Genomic DNA, 26,412 nt, shown 5'->3' with positions numbered 1-26,412 from the left:
GAACTGCCTGTGCCCAGTGCCCACAGCTCAGGCAAACTGAGAGCCAGCCCTGCTCAGGGCTCCATGGAAGCTCAGCTGTGCCAGCTGTGAGCTGCCTGGCAATGAGGCTGGGCCCCTGTTTCTTCAAAGTCCACCCCTCCTGACTAACAGGTATTCAGAGCAGCCTGAGCACCCCTGTGTCTTCCTTATACTTTGAACACATTCCTGCCTTTTTTCCCCTTGAAATGATTTCTGTCAAGTCACTGAGAATTCACTGTTAACATTACTCTTGGAGCATGAACAGTCTCAGGTGGAATGCAGTTTCAAAGTAGACATTTATAGGGAACAGAGTGGAAAGACTTCCAGAGATGACCATCTGAAGCCAGGCTGGGCTCCTGGCATTCAGTGACACAGACAGAACCCATCTCTGCTCTCACACAGGCTGTGCCACCTCTCCCACACCTCTGAGAACCCCAGCACCCTTTGCCAGGGCAGATTCCAGGTTTGTGCCTTACTGAGGTGGCTAGTTGGTTCAGGAAGGAGCCTTTTTCCTAAGCCTGGCAACAACATACCATAGGAGTATTTACATAAATCTTTGCTATTTGCCCAAAGCTGACAGCAGGCTTTGGGAACAGGAGCCAAAAAAGCCTCTAATTCTGCCTTCCTGAACTCTGAATCCCAGAAAAGGCAAACAAATCCTCCAGAACATCCCACAATCACCTGACACCCTCTGCCTTTAGGCTACCTGAGTGCTTGTGGGATGGGGACAGGCTGTGGAAGTCTCCTGTGAACTGTTAAATACATTGATATACTTTACTTAACAGGTGTGGTGTTCTGTGGCTAACAGAGCACATGGGGCAATGAAAACGACACAGGTAAACCATGGAAAATCAACACTAAAAATCAACACACCAAAAATCTCTTGCACAGTTCAACTCAGCTCAGACTTCCCCCTCAATGATTTTCACTTTGCTTTTAGTGAAGCTGTGCAATACAATTTTTCACAATTCAGAACAGATTTTTATGCTTCACCAATTCAGGAAAAAACCCACAAGACAAGAATGAAGTGTGTGAGCTGAAACAAGGATCAGTGCAAGATGAGCTTCCCCAGTAGTGTACAGAGATAAAGAAGATGACCAGAGGGCACTAGAACTGAAACCCAAGTGCACAGGTGGATTTGCACACAGGCTTAGAGCAAAAAGCATAATTTTAGCTATGGATGATTTTTCCATTATGAAAGTTGTGAGAATTTTTACTAATAAAACCCTTTTGAAAAGGGCCCATCCCAAAACATATTTTCTGTCATACATTTTTTTTCTTCCCAACTTAGGTTTTGCAAACTTTGATGGGAAAGCCTACCAAAGGCAAAGGGAGAAATGCAAAGGGCCAGAGCAAAGGCTGAGTGTAACCCAGCCTGGCAAGGGATGGTGCTGTGCCCATTGGTGCTGAGCTGCTGCTTTGTAAAGAGCACTGACCAGAGTCTGAATTTGGGGAGCCTCCAGAGCTGTGTTACACCATCCTCGGGAAAACCTTTACTCTCTTTCCTAGGAAGCATTGAAAAAATCTCAGAGGAAACCCAGCCTTTCTGCCCTGAACCTATCCCAGAGACAGGGAGGCAGCTAACCTGCTTGGACACCCAAAAATGAGCAGAAAGATGCAGGAGGGGCTGGCCTGTTGCACTCACTCTCCTGAGCTTTCTTGCCACATGGTCACAAAGCCATCACCCTTCCTTCAGCCAACTGCTGGGGCAAAGGGACTGAATTTGCAGACAACACACACTGCTGTATTTTCAGCAAAGGTTCAGGCTGGAAGTGGCACAAATGGTGGGAACTGCTGTGAACTGGCAAAGCTTTGTGGGGAAGCTCATGTTCACTATTCTCTCAAGAAAATTACAGCCTTGCCCATGTGGAAAAGGTGGGGAAAGGTCAAACATAAACATAGGAAATGTGTGTCCCATTAGGAGAACAGCACTTCCCAGCCACTCTCAGCTGCAGGATGAGCCTCTGCAAGTTATTTGTTGCTGCTGAGGGTGTGGAGGCTGAAAACCTGGCTGAAAGCAGAACACTTGGGAGCTCTTCCAAAAGGTGAAAGGGAGAGACATGGAAGAGGTTAGAAGGTCACTGCTGCAGATGTAAAATGTTTTCACAGAAGAACCTGGGTGTACATTCACACTCCTGGAGAAGGGTTAAAACTAATAACAGAAGCAAATAACCGTTCCAGCTGTCAGATCCACCCTGAGCTCCTCTCAGGAGCTGCTGCTTCTCTGGCAGCCAGTCAGCACATCAAGCTTCCCTGAGCCACTGCAGTAGTTTAAATCACTGCAGTTTATAGCTGGCATTTTACAGCCTGTTAATAAAGGCACTCCACGTTTACACTACCTGCCTTGTAAAGTCTGTGCCTCAGAATAGAAGTTAAGAATGTAAACCATGCTATGAACAAGGCAATAACCATGAGACAATGCTAGCTCCTACAGTGCAAAACTGACAGGGGTATTTCTTCCATACTTACAATCCACTTCTCACCCACACAGACTGGGTGTAAAAATGGAGGTCCTCGTTCAGAACAGAGCTGACTGCTTCACTGAAGTGCAGCTCTCTGCCCTTGCAGCATTCCAGGCTGAACAGGCTGATGGAAGGCTCAGCAAAAACCTGAGGAAGGAGGAAAGAAAAGCACAAAGTTTCAGTGGGAATAGTACAATTGCAGTTGTTAGATATAATGCACACATTGGCCCACTTCAGCTGAATTTCCTGCAATGCTTGTGCTCCCTCAGCAAATGGAACAACAAAGGGAAACCCCACAGCACACAGAGCTGAAACAAACTGCATTTATCAGTGGCTTTGTCATCAGTGCAGTGCCCCACTGACACAGGCAGGCACCGAGTCACCAAGTGATGCAGGGGCCTCTGTTTGGAAAAACTCATTTTGATCTGATTTGTATCATCAGGGCCTTGATTCCTTTTCAAAAATCCACCTTATTTACTTATTGATGGAACATGCATCTAAAATAGTGAGTCAAATCAAAGTCTACTGTCCACAGACTTCAATTAGCTGTAGTTCACTGCAAACATTTTAAGTAGCTACAAATTGTAAAAGGTCAGAAATGTCAACTAAAACGTTCTCAATGTTTTTAACAGACATTCCTATTTTTTTCTGTCAATGTTGAAGGAAGAGCATAATAAGTCAATCCTGTAATCTTGTGTAGAATTGAAACATTTTTCACTTAATGCCCTTTTCTACAGCTGACAGATTGCCTGTGAAAGCAAATAAAAAGATCAGTTTGCATAAAAATGTGGTGCAGCTATAAGGCCAGCAAAAAAACAGAGGAAGCAGATTTGAATACACAAATTCTGTGCCCTAGTACAAGAAACACTTGTACAATGCTTCAGCATTTTTAACCTAAAACCAGAAGCAAAAGGACCTGCAGTTTGCACCTGGAAAGGAAGAGGGAACAGGTCTGACTAACTCAGTGAGCTGCCTCTCCAGGAAAGGCACCTTCTTTTAGGAGATGTTACCCTGAGATAGCTGGCACAGGCAAAATCTGGGATTCCTCTTGCAGCAAAGCCATGGCCTCAGGTGAAATAAATGAAACAACATCTTGAATTAAAGTTGACACAGGCACTGAGCAATTAAGGGAAATTAATTTTTATGTTTGAAGAGGCACATGGAGTGTAGGGAAGTGTCTCTGAAAAGCTCAGGGGTGTGTCAGGACACATGAATGTGCTTGACACTGACTCAGTGCAGGGACAGCCCCAGTCATGCAGCACTGCAGGGACAGAGAGATCACTGAGACATTCTGAACCAGAGCTGGGATCATCCACTCAGAGAGATTTTTAAATCCTACTGTGCTCCCAAAATCTAATGCTACACACCAGAAAAGGGATCAAAACCTGTCATGTTTTTATTTTGGAATGTCAGCTCTTCCCAAGTGCCTTCTGCTGGATGGGGTGGATGAGATTTCCAGTGGGTGGCTGAAGGCTCACTTTGAAAGCCAGAGCAGCAGGCCTAGGGCAGGCAGCTACTCCTGGGGCTGCTCTGCTCAGCCAGGCAGAATCACCACACTCCTGTTTGCAAGAGCCCTGGCACTGCCTTTCACCTGAGTGGACACCACAAGCCATGTCCAGGACAGGCCCTGCAATTTTCACAAGTGCATTGCTGGCCATGAGAAACACCATTTGTGGTGTTGGACATTACTGCCCAAACCTAAATATTGATCCTGCTGTTGCAACACTGAGGATGTTAAGAGACAGGGCTGCTGTACCAGATGGACAAGTCACCTGAGCCAGGATATCCATTTATACACCAGGAACCACAACAGCAAACTGCTGGAGTCAACTGAAGCGATTCCAGCTCTGCTGTGCTTGTGGCTGTTTGCACTGAGGGCTCTGAGAACTCCCTGTCCAGCTGCTCAGAGTCCTGACACACACCAGAGATGGCTCTGATCCCTCTGTCCCAGGGGGATCTCAGCAGAGATGAAGTCCAGAGAGAAACCAGGCTGCTGTGCCAAGCCCTGAGCTCTCCTGTTCCACAGCCATATATAGAGCACTGCACTGATTCCCCACCTTCTGTATTCCCTTCTGGGCCAACAGCTGGCAGCAGTGGCTTTGGCCTGGCTTTTTTCTCTGACTTTGTTTTCACAGCTCCATGGAAACTGGGAACAGGGAAAAACAAGGTTTGGGGCTATGCAGTTAGGCTGGGAGGCATCTTGTTCCCAGCCTTTCTGGTAGAATGCTGAAGAACATTTTCACCTGAAAGGTGAGCCAAAAACATCTATATTTACCCATTCCCATGTCTAGGTCAGCATCACTTTAGCTTCTTTTCACAGTTATTTCAAGAAAAATACCTGAAATGCCATGCTTTGGGAAAAGCTTGCCAACTGGGACAATAACAAAGCACTATAGAATTTCTTGACATGACATTTCTTAACAGTTTTTATGTACAAAGGAACTGACTGCCTTTGCTTAAACCAGCACCAATAACATTTTAAGAGGTTTTGCTTGTCCTGTTTTTTCATGTAACTATCCAGAGAGAAACCTGAAGGAGCTTATTATATTCAAGAGGCCAGTGATTAAGGAAAGCTATATTTACATAGCATTTCAAGATATGAGCAGCCTTGTAAACTGTTAAATACACTGATATACTTTACTTAACAGGTGTGGTGTTCTGTGGCTAACAGAGCACATGGGGCAATGAAAATGACACAGGTAAACCATGGAAAATCAACACTAAAAATCAACACACCAGAAACCTCTTGCACAGTTCAACTCAGCTCAGACTTCCCCCTCAATGATTTTCACTTTGCTTTTAGTGAAGCTGTGCAACACAATTTTTCACAATTCAGAACAGAACTTTTCCTTCACTGGTACAGGAAAAATGCCACAAGACAAGCATGAAGTGTGTGAGCTGAAACAAGGATCAGTGCAAGATGAGCTTCCCCAGTAGTGTACAGAGATAAAGAAGATGACCAGAGGGCACTAGAACTGAAACCCAAGTGCACAGGTGGATTTGCACACAGGCTTAGAGCAAAAGCATAATTTTAGCTATGGATGATTTTTCCATTATGAAAGTTATGAGAATTTTTACTAATAAGACCCTTTTGAAAAGGGCCCATCCCTTTTTAAAAAACCATATTTTCCCTTACAGTATTTTTTTTCCCCAACTTAGGTTTTGCAAACTTTGATGGGAAAGCCTACGAAAGGCAAAGGGAGAAATGCAAAGGGCCAGAGCAAAGGCTGAGTGTAACCCAGCCTGGCAAGGGATGGTGCTGTGCCCATTGGTGCTGAGCTGCTGCTTTGTAAAAAGCACTGCCCAGAGTCTGAATTTGGGGAGCCTCCAGAGCTGTGTTACACCATCCTTGGGAAAACCTTTGTTCTCCAGGCTTGGCCAGCTCATCACTCCCAAGTGCCTTTACAGGAGCTGCTCCCTTCAGTGTGGGATGGGTGCCTGGACAGTGCAATGTCCACGGTCCAGTCCCAGCCACACAGGGTGACTCAGTGCCTGGCCCTAGGAAACTGCAGGTAGTTCCTGTATCTGATTGCTTTATTTGCCTCACAGGAATGCTGGAGAGATTAGTTAAACCCTGTATTTAACTTAGAGGAGATAATATAGAAATACAAGGATTATCACGATTGATCAGAGCAAGAATAAAGAAAAAACCCAACCAAAGAAAAAAAGCATTGCACAACCTACAACCTGGATCTCATTTTTGGTTTTAGGAAACTAGGAGACTATTAATTTACAGGTTGAATGTAACACTTCAGAAGGAAAGCTAATTGCCTATTGCAAGCATCCTGGGCATTCTTGTCCATGTAAACCACACCGAATATGACAGGGAATTTGTCAAAACAACACACCTGAGAAAAGGCAGCACCAGAGCTAAACTCCCCATTGCAAATTATCTATCCCAAAAGATGAACCTCCTCAAGCAGCAAACACTGGAGAAATGCCCCAATAAGCAACCACGGCCCTATAAATGGCCCAGCTGCCTTCACCTGCTCTCCTGCAGCTGGGCAAGGCCCACACTGCCTTTCCATGAATCCATGGCAGTGCAAAAGGCAAGTCCTTGCTGGTGCAGGCACAGAAAGCTGCACCTCTGCAGCAGCTCTGAACCTGTGCTAGGCTTTCACCTGCCTGCAGGAGGGCTGTTAACAACAATGCAACAGCACATTTCATCAGCAAGCTTTGCTGCAAGAGTGCTTTGGGATTTTTAGAGGAAAGGAGATGATGAGAGGCAAATGGCATCAGTGTCAGTTGTTCCTTCTTTGTGCCCTCCTGTTACTCCATAGCTTTTCCTGAATGCTCTAAGGATGATGAAACAGTCCAACCTGTACTTGAGCAAAATGGAACAGCAGGAAAAAAGCACAGCTAGGGCCTCCTAAAGACTTGGTTTGAGTATTACACACTTTGGAGAATAAGGTATGATGGGAGAGAGGAAGCTTCATCAGGAACAGAAGAAATTGGTTGCAAAGATGTGCTGAATTCCTCCATGATGCCAGTGCACAATATATGGGGAAATAACCAAGGTGGAACCATATTAACTTGAATTTCTTGTGAAATGGGAGACTGTGTGTGCAGAGGATGTGGGAGCAGCATGCCATACTTAAAAAATGTACTTAAATGCTGACAACTTCACTTTTCACTAGACAACACATAAAACATTCTTCCAAGAGCTAAGAGCTAGAATAAAAATTAGCCAACCTAAAATAGTGTCTCTGCAGTGAAATCATCTAAGTATCGCCAGTGTTAGCCTATTTTCTTATCCAAATAATTTTGTGTAGCTCTGAAAGTTGGGGTTTTGTTTTTGTGTGGTTTTTTTGGTTTTTTTTTTTTTTTTTCTATTTTAGTTGGACTAACGCAGTGATTTAGGAGGAAAATTTTCATTTTGTTATGCAATTAAGGTCTTAGACAAACAAATTACATTGATGGGAGTTTTCAAACTAAAAATCAAAAGTTTTACTTTCTTCAATAGAAAAAAATTTAACTTTTGTTTTCATTTAGTGCAGTTGGTACATCTGTCTCCAAATAGTTTGTTTCCATCAAAGCTGCGTTTCTATAGAACAAATGGAATGTTCCCAGCGTGGGACTCCTCCACAGTTCCACTTGCAGCAATTACATCTCCCTGAAAGGAGAGCAGGAGACAATGCACATCCAGGGCTTGGTGTCAGGGTTAAAAGTTCTCCTTCTCACCCATGAGCTACCAGGGGACACACCTTAGCTCTGAAATGAGGCTGGTATTCAAAGCTCAAGAATGGAAGGGGTTCCCAACACCACAAATGAATTCAATACAGCCACACAACAATTCCACTTGGGAACAGGCTTGCTCCTCTCTGGAATGAGCTAACAGAAATATGCTGTAATACAAGGGGCTCTGTTCCAAGAGCTGCGGACAATGCTGGGAATTAACTGTGGCTGCTCCTGGCTGTGACCTGCTGCGTGCTCTGGGTCACGTCTGTGCCACACCAGGGTCCCCAGCACTGCCCCGGCGGCTCTGGGGACAAACAGGTACAGATCAGTGGCATTTTATGGTATTTAGTGCCCTGTATTTGTGAAATACAAGGGCTACTATTGGCAAGAGAAGAGCCAAACTAAGAGGTGCAAAAGCAGGGGAAGATGTGTGTGAGCTCCCCACACACAGCCTGCCAAGTAAACTTCTTCCAGGGCCTGGCCCTTGGGAAACAGGGGCTGCCAGCAGTCTCCTACCATGCCAAACTTCATATTTCCTTCCCTGTGAGATTACAGGCAGGGGGATTGGGATGAGGCCTACTATTATTTGATGTTAAAACTTCACTTGGATTTGGCACAGCAGAATCCAAAAGCCTAACTTGAAAAGGAGAACTTTAAGCTAAAACCCAGGCTCTCAGCAGGTGGGAAGTCTCTGTATCTGTACAGTCTACAGAAGTCCAGCTCTCAAATTTGGGTTGTACATCCTTCCCACCACACCCATGGGTTTGGTGTTTGCATTTGCTTGGGGTTTGGGGGCTTTTTGAGGGGACTTTTTTTCATTTGGTTGGTTGGGTTTTTTTGCTTTTCTTTTTAAAAGCTGTTCACAAATGGTAAAAAGCTGAGCTGAGTAAGCCCAGAAGTCTAGCTCCATAGGAGCTGCATTGAAGGACACACACCACATGAGCTGAGTTTGTGCCCTGTGATCAGGGAAGGAGGAAGAGTTCTGGAGAAACTGGTGGCCAGTGCCAGAGAAGAGGGGACAGAGAAACCACTTGCTTCTCTTTTACCAAGTGTTTCAAGCTCATCTTGATGCTCCTGCATAAGAGCACACCAAGATGTGGAAGAAAGGCACAGACATCACATCAAGATTGCAGGTTTTTGTGTTCTGTGTGCAGGATTACAATGGGATGTATAAAAGGTTGTATCTGTTGTTCTGGAGGGCAAAATGCATTCCTGTCCAACCCCTGGCCATAGAGGATCTTGTTTCTTACTTGTAAAAAAGGGAACAACTTTAAACCCAGAACACCCAAGAGCAGCTACAAGCGACCTCGTGCAAGAGTGCACACAGCCTGACCTGTTCCCAACCCAAAGAACCCTGTGAGCCAAGAAAACAAACCTCACTCTTTTCCCTGACTGGGAGATTGTTTAGGGCAAGCACTCACTTCAGACATCTGACAGGGAAAAGAGCTCAGAAATGTTATTTTTCTCCCCCCAGTAAAGTCTTACATATTGAATAGGCTTGAGGCATTTGATTGCAGCAGTTGGGCAGCCACAGGAACTGAGGTCAACATAGAGGCCTTCTTCCAGCACACAGTGATTGTCAGTGGTTTCCCCTTTGTAACACAGGAGCCAACTGCAAGAATAATGGAACAAAAAAGATAAACTGCTCTAGCTGCTTATTTACAGCATGCTTTTTTCAAGATTAATACTTGCTGAGGACAAAAGGAATAAAAAATTCTCTTTGTTCTTGAAAAGCTTTAAGTAAGGTGACTTGAAAGGCTATGCAGCAAAATCAAAATTGTGTGGTACAGACACCTCAGTTCCAGAGTCAAACGACGTTGAGTGGAATTCAGGTACTTCCACTGTACCAAAGTTCTCAAAATCTGGAATAAATTCTAACTGGAGTTAAAAAAAAGAGTCATGGTAACTGTGCAAGCCTTCCCCAGGGAGAGCAAAATGCACAGTACCCAAACCAGGGGCAGGATGGGAGTTACTGAGATGCCTTGCAGGACAAAGGGTCTAAGACATGATGGAAGATGATGGGCATGTGTTATGTGCTTTCTGCTGCCTGAAATTTTGTAACATTTGAAAAAAAAAATTCATAATACTGAAAATGATGGCATGTAAAACAACAGACACTTACCATCCCCGGAGAACCTTAAAAGAACATGGTATGAATGATGTAAAATCAGAAACTTCTGCTGTGAAATCTACACATGCTCCTTGGAAATGTGTATTACTGAAAGCTTTGAGCTACAAGAACAAAACAAAACAAAAACAATGACTGGAAGGAAAATGAATGCATTATCATTAATGTCAACAGAGAAAAGCTGTACTCTCAGAGAAGTATCCATTCCATTCACAAAGATACAATTAACTGAATGAATTGTCATTCAAAGGATCTATTTCATTTTATTTACAGCTGCTTTATTTTTAGAAATATATCAAGTATTTTGTCATCTCTGGGCTGGCACAGGAGGCTTCCCAGTGGTGCTAAGGCAGGCAGAGCTAGCAAGTGTAAGTTCAGCTGCAGCAGGAGAGGCACAAATAAGAAGAGCAGGACTCAAGGCTGTTATCATCCACCCAAAGGCCCCCTGAACTGCAGCTTAACTCTCCCTACAGCTCAGCAATCCAGTGCTCAAAGCAGGATGGGGAAATGCTGGTCAAAGACACAGAGCTGCTAATGACAAAGTGCCCTGAAATCTTCTGTGACCACAGTGGCTGCAGGTGGCTTTTCGTTTCAGAACTAGCAGGAGGATTTCTGAGGGAACTGGGGAACCCTGAGGTTCAGCCAAGCTGCTTTTTATGTCATGGTAAAGAACTGCAAGTCACAGTGAACCACAGCCCATCAGTGAGATGTGATCAGTTCATCCCTAAAAAGCAAGAAGGCTCAAAATGTTGCAGCAAAAGTAAAATAGAAAAAGCCGAACAAACAGAAAAAAAAAAACCCCATCAACCTCCCAAAAAACCAACCTCCTCCAAACAAATACACAAAAAGCCCAAATGAACAAACCCATGCCCCCCAAAAAACCCCAAAACAAACCTAAACTAAAAAACCACACACAAAAAACCCCAAAAGCTCCCACCAAAACAAAAAGAAACCCTGGTATGACGTAGGCTATGATCTATAGCAAAGACACCCTGAATTCTGTACCCTTGGGCTGCCACTGTATAACTGAGATGGATTTCACTTGAAAGCCTGAAAGAGAGGCTGGAAAAAAATAAAAAATTGAAGTGTATCAAGAGAACAGCTCATATTCTGTAATGGAAGAAAAACACGATGGCTGTTGCAAGAGCTACTTCCCCCTTCATGCCCCAAATTGGCCAAGCTTCCTGCCAAAGAAAAGAAATCAAGTGCTTTTGCCAGCACAGAGTGAGAAGGCCAAACACAAGTGTCAGCAAATGATTTTATGGAAAAGTTCAGTCTCTGTTTTTAAAAGAAATGAATGTTTCCTGTTAGAAAGAACAAGAAAGGCTTAAGCTGGCCTTGCAGGCTGTGAGCACTAACTGGAGCGCAGGGATCAGCTACAATAAAACAAATAAAGTGTAACTGACTTTTCTGTAAATACAACTGCACTGCTATGTCACAAAGCACCTATTTAAGCTGTAATTACACTGTATTTTCTACCCACTCATCTCCAAGCTCTTAACAAAAGGGAATATATATACATACACACTGCCTTTCTTTCAGAGGCCACGTGCTATGCAAGGCTTTTAAAAAAGATTCACAAACCCATTTTAACACAGAATTTATCTGGTAATGAATGAAGGTCTCAATTTGACAGGAGTAGGGGTGGAGCAGTGATTCCTCAGTGCAAACACTCCAACTGCAGCCATCTCCAGTTTGTCAGGGTCTGACATTAATGTGTGAGGTTTTGCTTCCCAAGAAGCCAAAGGACAGAATATTAAAGTACAAATGCAGGGTTGCACAGCAATTATCTCTGTTTCCTACATCATCTCTGCAAGTCACCTGCTGTTGAAAGAGGCTTTGTTCTTGCTGAGCAAAGCTTTATTTTAATAAATGAAATGAATGGTTTTGCAGAGTTGGTGATTTCTTACACTCTATGTAGTTGGTTTATTAGGAAGCTTGGCAGGCAGAAAAGGTCAGGGGAGTCATTCAGAGATGTAAGAAAATTTTGCTGCTTTTCAATTTCTGATAAGAACACAAATGAAAAAAAGACACACTCTTACAGACAGTGCAAACAGCTCCCTTAGTTCAGACATATGCTTATTAAAGGTGGGAGAATGTATAATGGTTCAAAATACTCAATATATGACTTACTCAAGGGTCAAACATCAGGATGTTTAAGGATTTTCAAGCTCATATGCAACATTCTTATAAGTTCCAAACTAAGAGACTGGTTTTCATGCAGAAAACTTTTATTTTACTCTGAATGTGAAATTCTTGATATTTATCTAAGGGCCTGTCTTTTACTTATCCTAAGTGACTAAATGTTTTCCCATTAAAAATTACTCAAAATATGTCCCCTCCTATAAGAACTGTAGTGATATGAAATATGTTATTTCTTCCCTAGCCCCAAGGCAGAATCCTGTGAAAACCAGGATTGTGGTAAGTCAGGATAGTAATTTTTTTCACAAATGGTGTTAAGATTGTTATTAAAGACCACAAGAGGCAAAATTCAATTCAATACATGTCAATATTTAAAGGTGTCTGTGCATACATACACACACACACACAGAGGTTTTTTCATGTTTCTGGAAATAAAAAAACCTGTAAAGCACAACTTATTGAAACTTCAAAGGTTTGAACTGATCTTAAAGGTCTGCAACACTGGAATAACACTGCAACACTCAATAGATTTTGGGGAATCCTGAAAAAATATAAGAATTTGAGATGAAAGAAAAATTATCTTCAATGGTTTAGACCCCACCAGTTTTATCTGAGTCAGTTATTTTACCTGGTATCATTTACCAAGGCCCTCTGGTGAGCATACTTGGAAGTCTTTGGATTTGGCTGCAAACTGCCATGTGAATAGGCTGGGCAGGAAGTCAGTGTTTAAGGCTAAAATAATACACCAATTATGTCTTCAGACAGGAAACACTTCCTGTAGTGCTGGGTTAATCATAAAATGGTAGAACTGGAGAAAAAGGAGGGTGTGGTCCACCTGCTAAGTAACACAATGCACAACATTTCCCATCCAAGCAAGCAAGAGAGAAATTGTGTCCAGATGACAAAATACTTAAGTGTGCTGAAACAGAACCGCAGAGCTTTGAAATATCTTTTGTCTGAAAATAAGTCATGTTTCTTGAAATAAATGTTCCCAAATTTGCTTAATTAAAAGCATGTCAGAGAGAGCAATAAAATCACTCAGATCACCACCCAAGCTGGCAGGACAGAAAAAGATCAATCAAACAACTCATGCTGGACAAGGGAAGAGCCCTGCAGGGACAGAGCACTGCAGGGAACACAGAGCACACATGGTGATGAACACAGAGCAGGGATGTGTTTCAGAAAGATAATTCAAAGGTCCATTAATGGAATATAACCTTGTAAGGTAAGGACCAGAGTGTAAGACTCTAAACTAACTCATTTTTGAGACTCAGAGTGAATTATAGGGACTGCTTTCTCTTAGTAAGGACAGAACTTTCAGGGAAACTTTCAGAATATATCATAGATTTATCACAGATTTATCATGATCAGGATGTGTCCAATTAAGCTCTGATGTTACTGTTACAAATAGGGAACCTTAAGGAGGAGTTCTACCTGCTTGGAAGACTTTGGAAAGCAGAACTACCAGTATCTAAAATAAAAACCCCAACTTCCAGGTGTTGATACATTTGAAGGTTTGAAATGTGCAGTTCAGTTTTCTGCAGTTCATATTTTCATCTTCACCTCACACATAAACACAGGAGTGATAAACTGGATGCAATGCAAAATAATGGAAAGAAAATCTGCCATAAAGAGAAGGATGAATGGATGGGATGGTGAGTTTCCAGTAACAAGAGGGAAAGAAGAGGAAAATCAATAGCTCTAGAGATCCAAAGCAATATAGGATTGCTTGCATTTTTGGGGCTAGAATACTAAAGGGTATGATCCAGAATAAAGCAAAGAGCAGAACACTTAGCAGACTTTACTTTTATCTATCTACCAGTTTCCTCCATCACTGCTCTGCTGTAGCAAGGTGACAATATTCAAGTATCACCTGAAATTACTGAGATATCACCTGAAGCAAGGCATTCAACATTAATTGTTAAGGGTAGTTTAGTACTAGACACTGTTACGTAATGCCAACTTACCAAATGTGGAGGCTCATTTGTCCCAAGGGGCTCCTGCAACAATAAATATATATACACACATTAGAAAACCCCAACATTAATTACAATTAACTTCCTAGGAGACATGCCAAGTTGCCTGAAATTTGTAAAGTATGAACTCAGGAGCAGAGGTAAAAAAAGGCTTCCCAGGCTCCTGGCACAATTCTGTTCCCCAGTTTCTGCCATGAGCTGCCTCTAAGCTCACAATTACCTGCCTGACTGTTCAATGCCTTTCACACAGAGAACTTGCATCAGCATTAATTACTTCCCATAATGTGCATTACAGTCCATGTAAATGTCTCTGCATTTACTTTTGAGGCTGTTTCTTGAATAAAAGACAGAACTGAAACCAACAGAAGACATCTCTCTCAACATGTGCTCTTGAAAATAAGGTTAAGTATTCCTTTTGCGTTCCTATAATTTATTACTTATTAATAATTTATTACTTATTATCATTTAATACATATGGCTGTAGATTGCCTTTGTTTTGCATTAGGGTTTTGACAGCGCTGGCACTAATCTGCTTGGGTGAGCTGGCACTACCTTGGATTGAATAATGGATTAAAAATATTTCCTGTCTTTATTCACTGTATCTAGTACAAATATTTTAGAAGAAAAGTAAGGAAAAAAAAAACCCAACAGAATTCTGTTATGTAACAATACAGGCCAGATAAATTCTCAAGCATTTTTAAATACATTATCAATTACTATGTTTAAAGGCAAATTAATCTTTCCAGGCCAGGCTATTTTCTCCATGTATACAGTCTGCCAAAGGGAAATTCTTCTTATGAAATTTCCCTGACAATTTTCTCAAAAGACAAGAAAGTTCTGCAGTGTCCAGTCTCCATCCTGAACAGACTCACTATGCCTTCCTTGAGGGGCTTTAAATTGTTTCCAAACAGACAGGTTGTTACAATGTGGGCTCTCCTGTTTAATTATTATGGTAAGCTCTGAACTCCAAAGGTCTCATTTCTTTTAAGGTTTTCCCTTAAATTCTGGTAACTCACCAACTTAACAGGTCGAATTGACATGATGGTTTTACTAGATCCTCCCCAGTCAAGGAAGCATTTATATTTTCCTTTCTCCAGTACATATTGTTCTCCACAGAAATATTTCTGCTGATAAGCCACCCACCTGGAGAATGACACAAAAATTAAACTGAAAAAAAACATGGCATTTTTCTGCGTGGTTTGATGACAATAACAGCAAGTCAGGCACAAAATTGTCACACACTTGATTTTCTGCTTTTCCCTACTTCAACAAACACAAGATTTTGGGTTCCTGCCTTCCCACCAAATTCATTGTGAGATGATGCTCTGCTCAGAAATTCAGAGGAAACAGACTGAACTGATAACTTTTTGAAACTCTCTTAATTGAATCTTTGCCTGTTTGGCATCCCCCACACAGGGCTTTCTTGTAGCTTTTCCAGTTGGATTTAGGAAAATAGTGCAAGAAGAAAGAGAAGTAACTGAGGAAGGCTGGATGAGATCAAGCAAAAGCCTACAACAGCTGGCAGTTCAAGTTTCTCCCAGCCTGCTTTCTGTCTTGCAATTTAAGAAGAAAGAAACCCCCAACTAGAGGGTCCTTCTATCCCTACCCAGTGGCAGAAGCAGATGGGGGCTGGTTAGAAAGACACCTCTAAAGAAAGACACCTCACCCACTTTTGGAGGTGCATTCCTCTCTTACTCACCCAGCACTGGGACTGTTTTACTATGGATGTAACAGGACATGTCTTTACTCATTTTAATTCTGTCATCCACTGACTAATCTGTTTGCTACTAATTTATCTAATGTGGTTTTAACCTCCTGGTGCTACCACAGTCCCTTTAGCACAAGTTCCAGAAACTCACTGCCTCTGGTGTAGGAAAAGCTTTTTTCCTTCCACATCAAAATCTGCTTTAAAGCAATCTCCAGTTCTGTAAAGCATTTCCCCCAACTGTTGTCATGCAAGATTCTGTGAACTGCATTAATCTTGTCTTACCACCTTCAGGATTTTGCAGCTCTCATTTGTATCCCCCCTCCCCAAACAGAGTCTCAGCCTTTCATTCTTGCACCTAATCCTCATGAGACACTAATCACCCATCCCCAGATAAGTAGTTCAGGTCCCTCTTCAGATTTCCTGATCCCCATCACCCTTAGGGTAGTTATGACAATGTTAATACTGCATTTTAAAAACTACTACTAAATGTCTGAAACCGACATGATTTCACAGTGCTCTTTTCTCTTAATGTCTTTTATGTTTTAGTTTTTATAGTTCTATAAAAATTGTTTTAATTTTCAGTCCCAGAGGTCTGACTTTCATACAAATACAGCACATTTCATCCTTTCTGGACAGGCTCTACCTGTCCCAAAAATTATACCAGGTCTTGATATATCTAAAATATCTTTTCATGGAAAAATGTGACTCTGGGGGATCATCACAAGCTTCTTCTATGAACAAGAACACTTAGACCCAAATCAAGGTGCAAGCACGAGAGCCACAGAAAACTAAAATTACTATTTCCCTTCCACTCCCCAAGGAAATGGAAAGAAACACTTTTCTCCTCCAAATATTTACCATGTGGAATATACAAGAGATGCACCCAAAGGTGCACAGAAATGTTTAACAGTTCCATGTATCTGAACAGACTTACACTCCACTTTTCACAAGAATCGACCTCGTCTCGGGGCCAAATCCAGCCTGCTCCAAATCAGGGATTTCTTCATTGATGACGTCAAATGCTTTCCCATCTTCATCATCAGACTGGAAAAGTGCCACTGAAGACTCTATGAAATCCTAAGGGGCAGCATAGGAGTTAGAGGACAGTCACAGCTCAATGACTCTTCACAAGATTAAACATTTTGGGACAGAATTATAGCCAGAAAGGCAGCATTTTACAGAGCTTGAAGGGACCTGGCTCCCTGGTGTGGATCTTTATGGGATATTCTGGCATTGAAGTTCGGGAATAACTGGAAGCCTGGCAATCTGGTATGGCCTTCAGGGGTCTGCACTGAAGAGGGGAAGAGCCTGCTGGCCCTGAGCACCATCCTTTCCTCTTTGAGGATGGCTCAGAGTGCAAAGATGCCAGTGTGGGAAGGAGAAGGGTTAAGAAGAAAAGAGTTTAGCACTGATCTTCCAAAAGCCTCACAAATAACTACTCCAAGCATGACCGTGACTATATTTTTCACTAAACTTCTCCTTCCTCATCCTTTCCAGCAACATGGCAATAATTATGGAGAGGAAAAGCCTGGGCAGCATCACCTCTCCAGCACGAGGGGTTTGTACTTTTTGGATACATCCACTAAAGCTATAAATAAATCCTGCTTAACACTGTCACATTCTCTCTTACATAGCTGTGTGACACTGCTTTGTGCTTTCAGCCAGCTTCGTTTCTTGGCCACATTACTTGAACAGCCTCAGATAATTTGAATTTGGGTTTCAAATCTTCAGCTTTTTAACCACTTAGCAATTTTAAGCTCCCAGTTCAATCGCTGCTTGGGAAAACAGAAAACAACAATGCATTCACTTTACTCCTTTAACTTTGAACAGAAAGCAGGAACTCAATTTCAGTGTTTCTCAATCATTCAGCAGTGTTATAAATTGAAACTGAGTCCTGCAAATAAGAAACAATTGCTGTCAAGCAAATAACGTGGTTGTCAGAGACTCATGAACATATGAGGACTCCACCATGGGTATTATTACATTAAACACGGAGAAAACAAAGATTTAGAAAAGATTTATCAAAAAACACCTAGAAATTAAGGCCAAAGTAAGCATGCAGCCAGATTATTTTGGCCAGGTGAACCTGATCAAACAGGCTCTTTGGAGGACACCATGTCTTTCTACAGGACACAGTCACCATGACTAATGAAAATCAAGTTTAGAATGAACACTTGATGTGGCTCAACTTCTCTGCACTGTTTACAGGACAGTAAAAGGTGATGGAACAAATTCTCGAGTAAAACTGGTTCCCTTACTGCGTTGACCACTTCCTTCCTTCATTTATTTAAACTGTTAAACTGTTGCAACTATTTCAGGTATTCACTAGAAATTAAAGTGCCAGGTCTGGAAGAATCATCATGAACAACTGCAGCTTCAGACTACTTTTTAGGAAAAAAAAAAAGGAGGAAAGAACAACCAACTAATGCAGTATTAGTGCAAATGGAAACCAGCTACTCTTAAAAGTCCTAAAGCAAAAGAGTACCCTAAAAGTCATGTAGATAAAATCTACACGTCATTTCCTTAACTAAGTTTATAATATTGACATATATCCACAGTTGTAATTAAATTTAAAACATCTTTCAAATTCAGCCATCATTCTTTTCTGCCTGAACTTCCACTACAACTTCACTTACAACAAGTAATAGGAAAAATACTTTTTGAGAAAAGACTTTCAGAGCAAGGCAGATCATTTTAAACTTGAAAACATTAGAGGGAAAGCTCTGAAGGCAACATACAAAATTTGCTCTTTCACTGAGCCATGAGGAATACCAAGGGCAAACCCCAGCTTGAAATGCCTTTGCCACTGCAGAACAGAAGAAATGCCACTGTCCCCCCAGGCAGCTGACAGCCCAGACTGCTGCCTGCCCCCAGGAACGGGCTCTGCATTTGACTCAGGTGTGTTCAGCACAGATGCTGACGGGCAGCTGGCAGCAGCTGGATAAAACCATCCCATGAGATCTTTTTATCTCTGCTTCCCAAACACCCCCTGACCCCCCATCAGCCCTTGTGAGTGTTCACTGCAGGGTTATTCAAGCCAGCCAAAAGCTGAGAGCCCGCATTGAGCACACCCTCACCGTGCCTGGGGATGCGGATAACAATATCCCTGTGGATTCTGAGCCCATTGCAGCCTTTACCTTCCCCTGACAGAACTCCTGAGCTCAGGGAGCAGAGCCAAGACATTTGCTGTGCAGTGAGAGGCCTCAAGCACACAGAGTTTGGATTTACACCTGGGTCCCCTTGAAACTGAACGTTTGGTACGAAAATATTTTTAAAATCCTGACCTTAGTATGGTATACAAAGTCACCACGGGAGCATATGGGCAGCCTGGGCACTGCCCTGTGTGCTGCACATTGCCCAGAGGGAGGCAATCTGCTGGTCAAGCCAAACAACACGGTGCCAGGGCCATTACTCATTCCATTGGCAAGCAGCTGGTTCCCTTCAGTTATGCAACAACTTGAGGGGAAATATTCCTTTTCACTTCTATTATCAATAGGTAAATATTTATACATATTGACAGGCCAAGTGGAATGATATATGTTGATATATGACTGTGAGTGATACATATTTTTAAAATGTTTAGGACTTGAGCCTTCTGACTGTTTTAGGTGCAAGTTAAATTAAATACATGACATGGAAGGTCATTCTTGCTACCCACATGCATGATTTTAACTTGTATTTATGTCCTTTGCCAAGAGAAAAATCTAAAAAGATCAACTTAAGTTGCTCAGGTACCCTATATACAGCTGGAAAAGAGAGGAAAACTAAGGATTATTCCATAATTGAACAGGATTCTGCAGATGCAAAATCCTATTGAGGTTTCTCAATCTGAAGGAACTTCTTACCTATTTTTTTCTCAGAAACCTAAAAATAAATTATTTAGAGAAGGATATTTTTCTTTAATTCAATTCATTCTCCTATCTTTATTTTGATAGATTCTGATTATAAATACAGCTTTTGCTAGGTGCCTTTCATGAAAAACAAACCTGCAAATTGTGAATTTAAGTATGGCCTTCTGGGGCTCATATTAACTTCTTATCTTAAAAAAAAAAAAAAAAAAAAAAAAAAAGACTGTTGAGACAGTGAGTTTGCTTTAAATCCCCATATTAAATTTCCACAAAATTCCTGGCTCAGGAATATCACAGCTCCTCAGATGAAGAGATGAATAATCTGACTTTACAAAACTGGGTAATATCAGAGTGAACAATCTTAGTCTCAGAAGAACTTATTCTTTGCAGCTGTATTTAATGTTCACAGAGTTGCCATTATAATAAAAATACCTTCAAACACTTATACAAACAAACAAAAAATCCAACTCAAAACAAAGGAAATTATAAAGAAGTTCTAACCCCATGTTTCCCCATTGCTAAAAAGTCTAACTTTGCCTCCAATAGCAGACTCTTACAAATAGTTTTTACTATTATTTCATCCTTGCCTCCACTAAGCACATTTTAGTAGCAGGGATTTTTTTACCATGATTATTTTTGCTGCCAGAATTTTCTGGCAGAAAAATCACAGACAGAGGGTAATGCTGTTTTAAGGCTTGCAACAGCTGCTGCATTGAAAAGCTATTTTTGTTTTAATCAAGAACTACTCTGTACACTCAGGCACATTATGCTTTTAAGAAAATTCCATTTGAGAGATTCAAATAGCTTGAGGTACGGGAGTGAGGTGCTTGGAAAATCTGGCAGGGTAGACAAGGAATTCTGCATGATACAATTTCTGTATGAGCTTCACAAAGACTCTTTAGAACCTGCTTCCTCCTTAGTGCAGTCTAGCTTTCAGCCAGTAGGAAGGGAATGAGGATGAACACAAAAGATGGAATGCCCAACCCAAGACAGCTGGATCACTACAAAGAATAACCTGGCTCTTTATGGACAGAGCTGGGATAATCTGTGAGAAAGGCATGTGAGTACTTACAGCCTGAAGGAAGCGGAAGGAGAGCAGGGCACTGTCACTTCCCCCCCAGGAGCATCTGTCCTCATACTCCCCCTCCTCCAGCAAGAACTGACGGCCTTTGTAACGTTCCTTGTCATAGGCAACCCATCTGTGGCAGCCCCACAACAAAAGAAAAGCCAAGTCAGTAAAGGCAAAACAACTGCACACATGATTTTCTCTAACAAAAAAAAAAAGGGAGAAGAGAACCCCCCAAAACCACTAAAATGAGTATGACAAACCCAGCCAATTAACAAAGCAATGCTTGTTTGGAGTCACAACAGGCACCCATGAAGTGTTCTTTGTGGATCAAAATCCTGCCATGTGATTCTTTATCCAACAATAGCCGATTTATGTAATGCCTCCTCTCAGCCAGCCACATTCCCAACAGCAGTATTTGGTACCACAGAGCCCAGGATGCAGCTGAATGCCCAAACTTTCAGTGATAAATACAGAAGCAGTGGATCTCTTCAGTGTGATAATAAATGATGAGACCCTACGCCTTTGCTGGAGATGGTGACAAAATTAACAGATTTCAGCAGAACGAGATTTTGCCTGTTTATATTTTTTTTGCTTTAATCTAAAACTGTATACATATAAACGGACAAGCAAATTGAAGATATAAACCATATTGTATATGAAATATGTTTTAGCAGTAAACAAATAGAAATTTTCAAAATATTTTGAATAAATAGATAAGGGTCTGTTAAAAGAAGGTGTTTCCATATCAACTTCAAATCTCTAATGGACATCAACTAAAAAATTTGCTTCCCCCACCTTTTTTCTTGTCAGCATTTCTTTCATAAAGCTCCCTTGTAAATATTAGAATTGCTGTACAAATTCTGTTGGCAGTGAAATTTGGCAGGCAGAGATAGCTTTACTTTTAGGACCATTTGGTTTACATTTATTCAGCTGTTTATGTTACCACAGCACTAAAAATAAAAGCTGCCACAACAGACAGAACAATGATTTTTAATAATCTGAGGCTTCCCAGATAGTGAACACACAATGCACTTCTGAATAGATTATCTGAGTGTGAACAATTAAGTTTGTTTTGAATTTAGTGCTCATAAAATTCTGACAGCAGCCTGAAAGGATCTATGTTATTCCATCCTTATGCTGAAGTGGAAAATCCCTTATGAAACAAAAGCAAGATTTTCTGAAAACTGTTTTATTACTGACATCTTTGGCAAAAGCAACCATCCTGCCTGCTCTCAGGCAGTCCTGTCCTGTTGGGAGAGGGTGAAAGAACAACATGAGGGGTTGGTGGGTGGTGCTGAGTTTACCTCAGAGCATCCACCTGTGACACAGGTGTGACACAGTCCTCTGTGTGAGTGTGACACAGGGAGAGGCAGGACAACACAGAATCCATCCAGTGCCTCAATTAATGGAAATAACAGCACATTCCCAATGCCAGATAACATGCAACAGCTGGCAGAGGAAAACCATTAAGACAATAAAACAGTTTGTAGGTTTCAGAAGTATTAAAATGTCAAACTGAAGACTGATCTACCCAAGGTCATTTCAGCAAATTAAGTAGAGACTATCAGAAATATAAATCAATACAAATTAAAGCTCTGTGTGAACAAAGCAGCCTAATTTATTGGCATCCAAATGGCAAACACTGACTTCACACCTTTCACTCATTTAGCTTTGGAGGCTGGTAACTAAAGAGCTGATAATAAAAGAAATATACACTCCCCTCTTTTCAAAAAGTTCTACCTGTGAAGACTACAATCATCCCTTAGTTAGCACTTTTAAGCATTTAGTTTATGCTTCCCTATTTTAAAATAAATAAATATAAAAGTGAAATATACTCACACTCCACCAATTACACGTAGTGATCCAATTTCCTGAAACTCCTCCTCACTACCAAACAGGGCTGGGACAGAAGAGATGTTTTCTGAAAACTCTTTGGACCATCCTCCAAAGTGGGTTTTCTCATATATTATTATCTAGAAAACATGATGTTGAGCTTAATCTTTCAAAAGCAGACAAGAAGCTTCTCCCTGTACTTTGCTGAAGTTATTTTTCATGACTGCAGTTAACAGCCCCTTCAAGTTCCTTATCTGCTGAATCACACAGATCAGCTATTAACAATATTTGTATCTGTTGCAGCATTTATTAGAAAAACACCCAAGTCATGCATGTATTTGTATAATTAAAAGTTACCTAAAGCAAAAGCTTTTGTAGAAAAAGGAGGAGAAAAAAAAAAAAGCAGCAGTAGTTTTGGATCAGCTTTCAGCTCCTCAAATCACAGAAGGATCATGGTCTCACTCACAACTGTTGTACTGGAATAAGGGCTAGCATGGAAGGGAACTATTCCTGTTCTCTTCCTCCCTTCCTCTCCTTTTCTTTTTAAACTCAGTATGTTAAATGGGAAAATCACCCCCAATCCCTTTATCATTACAGTGACTAATGTGTCAAGTCAGAAAAACTCATTTTATAGCAAATTCACACTTTGCTAGTAAGTGAAAAACAAACTGCTGGTACTTTTACACCTCATCAAACACTAAGTGAACTTGACAGCATTAAGGAATTTTTCTTCACCAGCAAGCACTGAATAGTTATCAAAGATCACACACTAAACAAAAGGAAAGCAGCTTGTATGAAGATTTCATATTCCCAATGTGCTTATATTTCATTCTGAGTGCCCTCTGTGCTTACCTTGACATTCATTGGCATTTGCACCTTTAGTCCACCCTAAAAACAGATGAGAGGAAAATTAGTTATTTATATTAAACCTCAAGTTCCATTCTGACATGTGTTTTACAGTACTATCAGAGCATGAAGTCTTTGCAATTATATTCACCACTTTCAATGCTTACCATAGATTTCAAAAGGCCAGGCACACTATAAACCTGACCTACAAACAAATCAGTGCACTGACAAACCTCAGACTGCCAGCAATTTCAAAGTATCCCTTCATGGCCTAGAATTCTACAGCAAATGTTTTTAAACTAATTGATATTGACCAATTTTTGAAATTAACTTTTAAAGCTTTGTTGTATGCATTACAAATTTCTATAGCACAATGGTGCAACACTAGAAAAAAAGAGGAAACAGCAGGAGAGAGAGAAAATAGAGTCTGACATATTTATGTTTATGGTCAAAGAGCAAATACAACAAATGCATCTTCTGTGGAAATGTGAGTGAATGATGCTCTGTGAGGGAATAAGAGACTGACCTCACTTGAGTGACTAAAGAGAAACCATTAGGTCTTATTCCTTTATGGCTTTTAAACTGTCTCTCTGTAGGCTTGCTATGTACACAGTAAAATTTGTGTTATAACCCTTCCCATCTCTTCACATGCAGATCCAAGTGCTGTCTGTCAACACAAAAACCAGCTGCACCTCTCCAGATTTGTGTGCAGAGAAATACTACTGGGTAATAAAGTCCTTATCTGGTCTTCCATTCCCAGTAGACCCTAACTGAAAAAAATAAAATAAAAAACTTCAGAAGGGCTTTCTTGTTAATTAATTGGCGTTGGGCGCAATAAAATGAAGAGCCTTTCTGTATTATCAGGCCTCCTCCCAACAACAGGAGTTCCCAGGAAGATGCTGAGGGTGCAGAAGCCTGACAAGCCACGGTGACCAAAGCAAGCACACCACGGAGGATTAACCCAGAATGAACATCAGAGCCCAAGCTGTATTTAGGTCAAAACATCTGGGAAGCAACAATAAAAAAAGGAGGGCACACAGGGGATTATCAGGGAATTGTGAAGTCCTCACCATTCTTAAGGGACGCAGAGATTTTACATCTGCTGAAGGAATTTCAGGTGGTGAATCACATTCTTCCAAAATCGTCATCTCTCCCTTGTAACTCAAGTCTGAATAAGCAAGCCATCTACAACAGTAAGGACAAATGACTCAATCAGTTCATCAATTACATTCCAAATACAAAGATCTTATTAAAATTATTTTCCTTTTGTACTCATAAGAGCTAGATAATGTTTGAGATGGCACATCAAAACAAAACTGTATTTAAATATGCTGGCAACATCACTGCTAGGAAGATCTCAAATACTTCTTAGTCCAAGCTAAATATAACTGAAAGAGAAGAAAATTACCAATTTGTTCACTCAAAAAAGCCAGCTTGCTACTCTATGTGTATACAAAAACAGTCAGTACTGAGGATGAGATGTTTCCATTGAATTTTACCTAAGATTACCACCTTATGAATTAAAAGGCTTCTTATATCAGTCCCATATAATTTTTTTCAGTGGAAGTTATTAAAGTATGATTATTTACAATAATCTTTTGGAAAGCTATTGTAATTTTGACATGAGGATTCGAATTGCTGGGAGTCCTTCAGACTGCTCTAAATCAGATAAAAAAAAGTTGAATGTAGAAGCTGGACACAGGTTTAGGAGACCACACAAGGAATGGAGCAAGAGGCATAAAGCCACACAGAAAATTACTTTCTTAAAACACCCAAGTTTTGTCAAAACTAAGACAAGACTCTGTTTATAAGTCCTTCACAACCCCAGGCTTCACAGACTTACTGTGAGATAGTGGGAAGGAAGGCTTGGCTCATGTGGAAAGGCAAGACTTGTAATAGAAGAGCTGCTGTCATCCTGCAATTACTTATGGGAAGAGCCACACAACTCCCAGACTTCAGGAACTGTGATGTTTTGGCCCAGGGAACAACAGCCCATTCTGCTCAATACAGGAAGTTCTGGGCTGCCCAGGGGCCTGTGTCATACTGCATCACCTCCCTCCAGAATGTCAGGATCTGGCTGTAGCTTGAGAAATGCTTGGGCGATGTAACACTCATATTCTGGTGCTCAGCCACAGTATTATGGTTGTAACAGGGTGGGTGACTCAGGAGAAGTATCTGTTCTCCAATGAAATAAAAGCTAATTATAGCTGAGTTGCTTCCTTTATTTATAAAGCTACTCAAATATGGAATTACTGAAGAGGTCTGCCAGCAACTAGGAAAAAATGCCTTCAAACTAGGAGCCCACAGAACACAATGCTGACACATAGGGCTGGGAATATTAAATGTATGTTTACTAATTTCTGGCAAAACCCCCCAAATATTGTTCATGTTACTGACTGATTTTCATCCCCTGATATTACTCTTCTACCTGCTGGCAAAATGCTGCTAAAAAGGTTCAGTACTTACACTCCTGATCTGACTCTTATACAAGGGTTTTTCTCAACATCCAGCTCTTCTAAATTGGCAGCTGCTCCCTGTATGCAGATGGGAAATCCCTCTGTACTACCAGCTGCCAGGCAGAACTCCACCTCTGGAATGCCACAGTCCTGTGGAAACAAACCAAAGGGTAATGTTTATCCACACTTGCAGACTCTGCCTCCAAACATTCCCTTTTTTGCCCCATCTTCTCACCCTTCTCCAGCCTTCATATGATGGAAGGGTTTTATTCTTTTTAAAATGGAGGCTGGAATTTTTAGAAAAGCCAAGGGAGGTAAATTTCCAGCTCCCACTAATTTTCAAAGAAGAAATTTATTGCTGTCAGGCTACTTGCATAAAGGCCAGTTTAAATATTCTCCAACCAAAGGACTGAACAACTTTATAAGATTGACTTCTTTTCTAAAAGGCAAGGCTTCTATCACACACATGATGCTTCCATTACCTAAAACTTTCCAGAAATATCCATTACATTCCCACCTCTGCCCCTCCACAACAATTAAGTTCTGTAATGCAGAATGCAACTACAGTATCAAGCCATACGAGTTCAATGTTTTTGTTGTGCTAAATAAATCTGCAGCATTTTAGACGAAGAAGAAAAAAAAGATCAGTATTAAAAACATCTATTCTGTTAAGTAGGCACTTTAGCAATTTTCCTGTTACCACACAGGTAACAGGAAATTTCATTGCTGGAGGTTTACTACTAAGAGA

The 26,412-nt window shown here is 41.2% G+C and overlaps 1 protein-coding gene across 4 annotated transcripts in view; it reads right to left on the bottom strand.

The window, feature by feature from the left end:
• CRYBG3 (crystallin beta-gamma domain containing 3) overlaps positions 1–26,412 on the bottom strand; it is an 87,034-nt gene that overhangs the window by 10,606 nt on the left and 50,016 nt on the right. For all 4 annotated transcript variants that reach the window (XR_009420522.1, XR_009420523.1, XM_059493739.1 and 1 more), the window contains exons 8-18: positions 25,675–25,814; positions 24,279–24,393; positions 23,215–23,250; positions 22,369–22,502; positions 20,533–20,659; positions 16,547–16,689; positions 14,921–15,047; positions 13,896–13,928; positions 9,781–9,890; positions 9,144–9,270; positions 2,488–2,627 (exon numbers count right to left, since the gene is read on the bottom strand). Coding sequence is in view for 2 of the 4 variants with exons in the window: in XM_059493739.1 (XP_059349722.1) it covers positions 2,488–2,627; positions 9,144–9,270; positions 9,781–9,890; positions 13,896–13,928; positions 14,921–15,047; positions 16,547–16,689; positions 20,533–20,659; positions 22,369–22,502; positions 23,215–23,250; positions 24,279–24,393; positions 25,675–25,814 (1,232 nt within the window). In the remaining 2 variants the exon portion in view is untranslated. The remainder of the gene's footprint in view (positions 1–2,487; positions 2,628–9,143; positions 9,271–9,780; positions 9,891–13,895; positions 13,929–14,920; positions 15,048–16,546; positions 16,690–20,532; positions 20,660–22,368; positions 22,503–23,214; positions 23,251–24,278; positions 24,394–25,674; positions 25,815–26,412) is intronic.

Source organism: Ammospiza nelsoni, chromosome 2 (genome assembly GCF_027579445.1).
Source record: "Ammospiza nelsoni isolate bAmmNel1 chromosome 2, bAmmNel1.pri, whole genome shotgun sequence".
Lineage (NCBI taxonomy): Eukaryota > Metazoa > Chordata > Aves > Passeriformes > Passerellidae > Ammospiza > Ammospiza nelsoni.
This window is presented reverse-complemented; position numbering and strand designations above follow the sequence as displayed.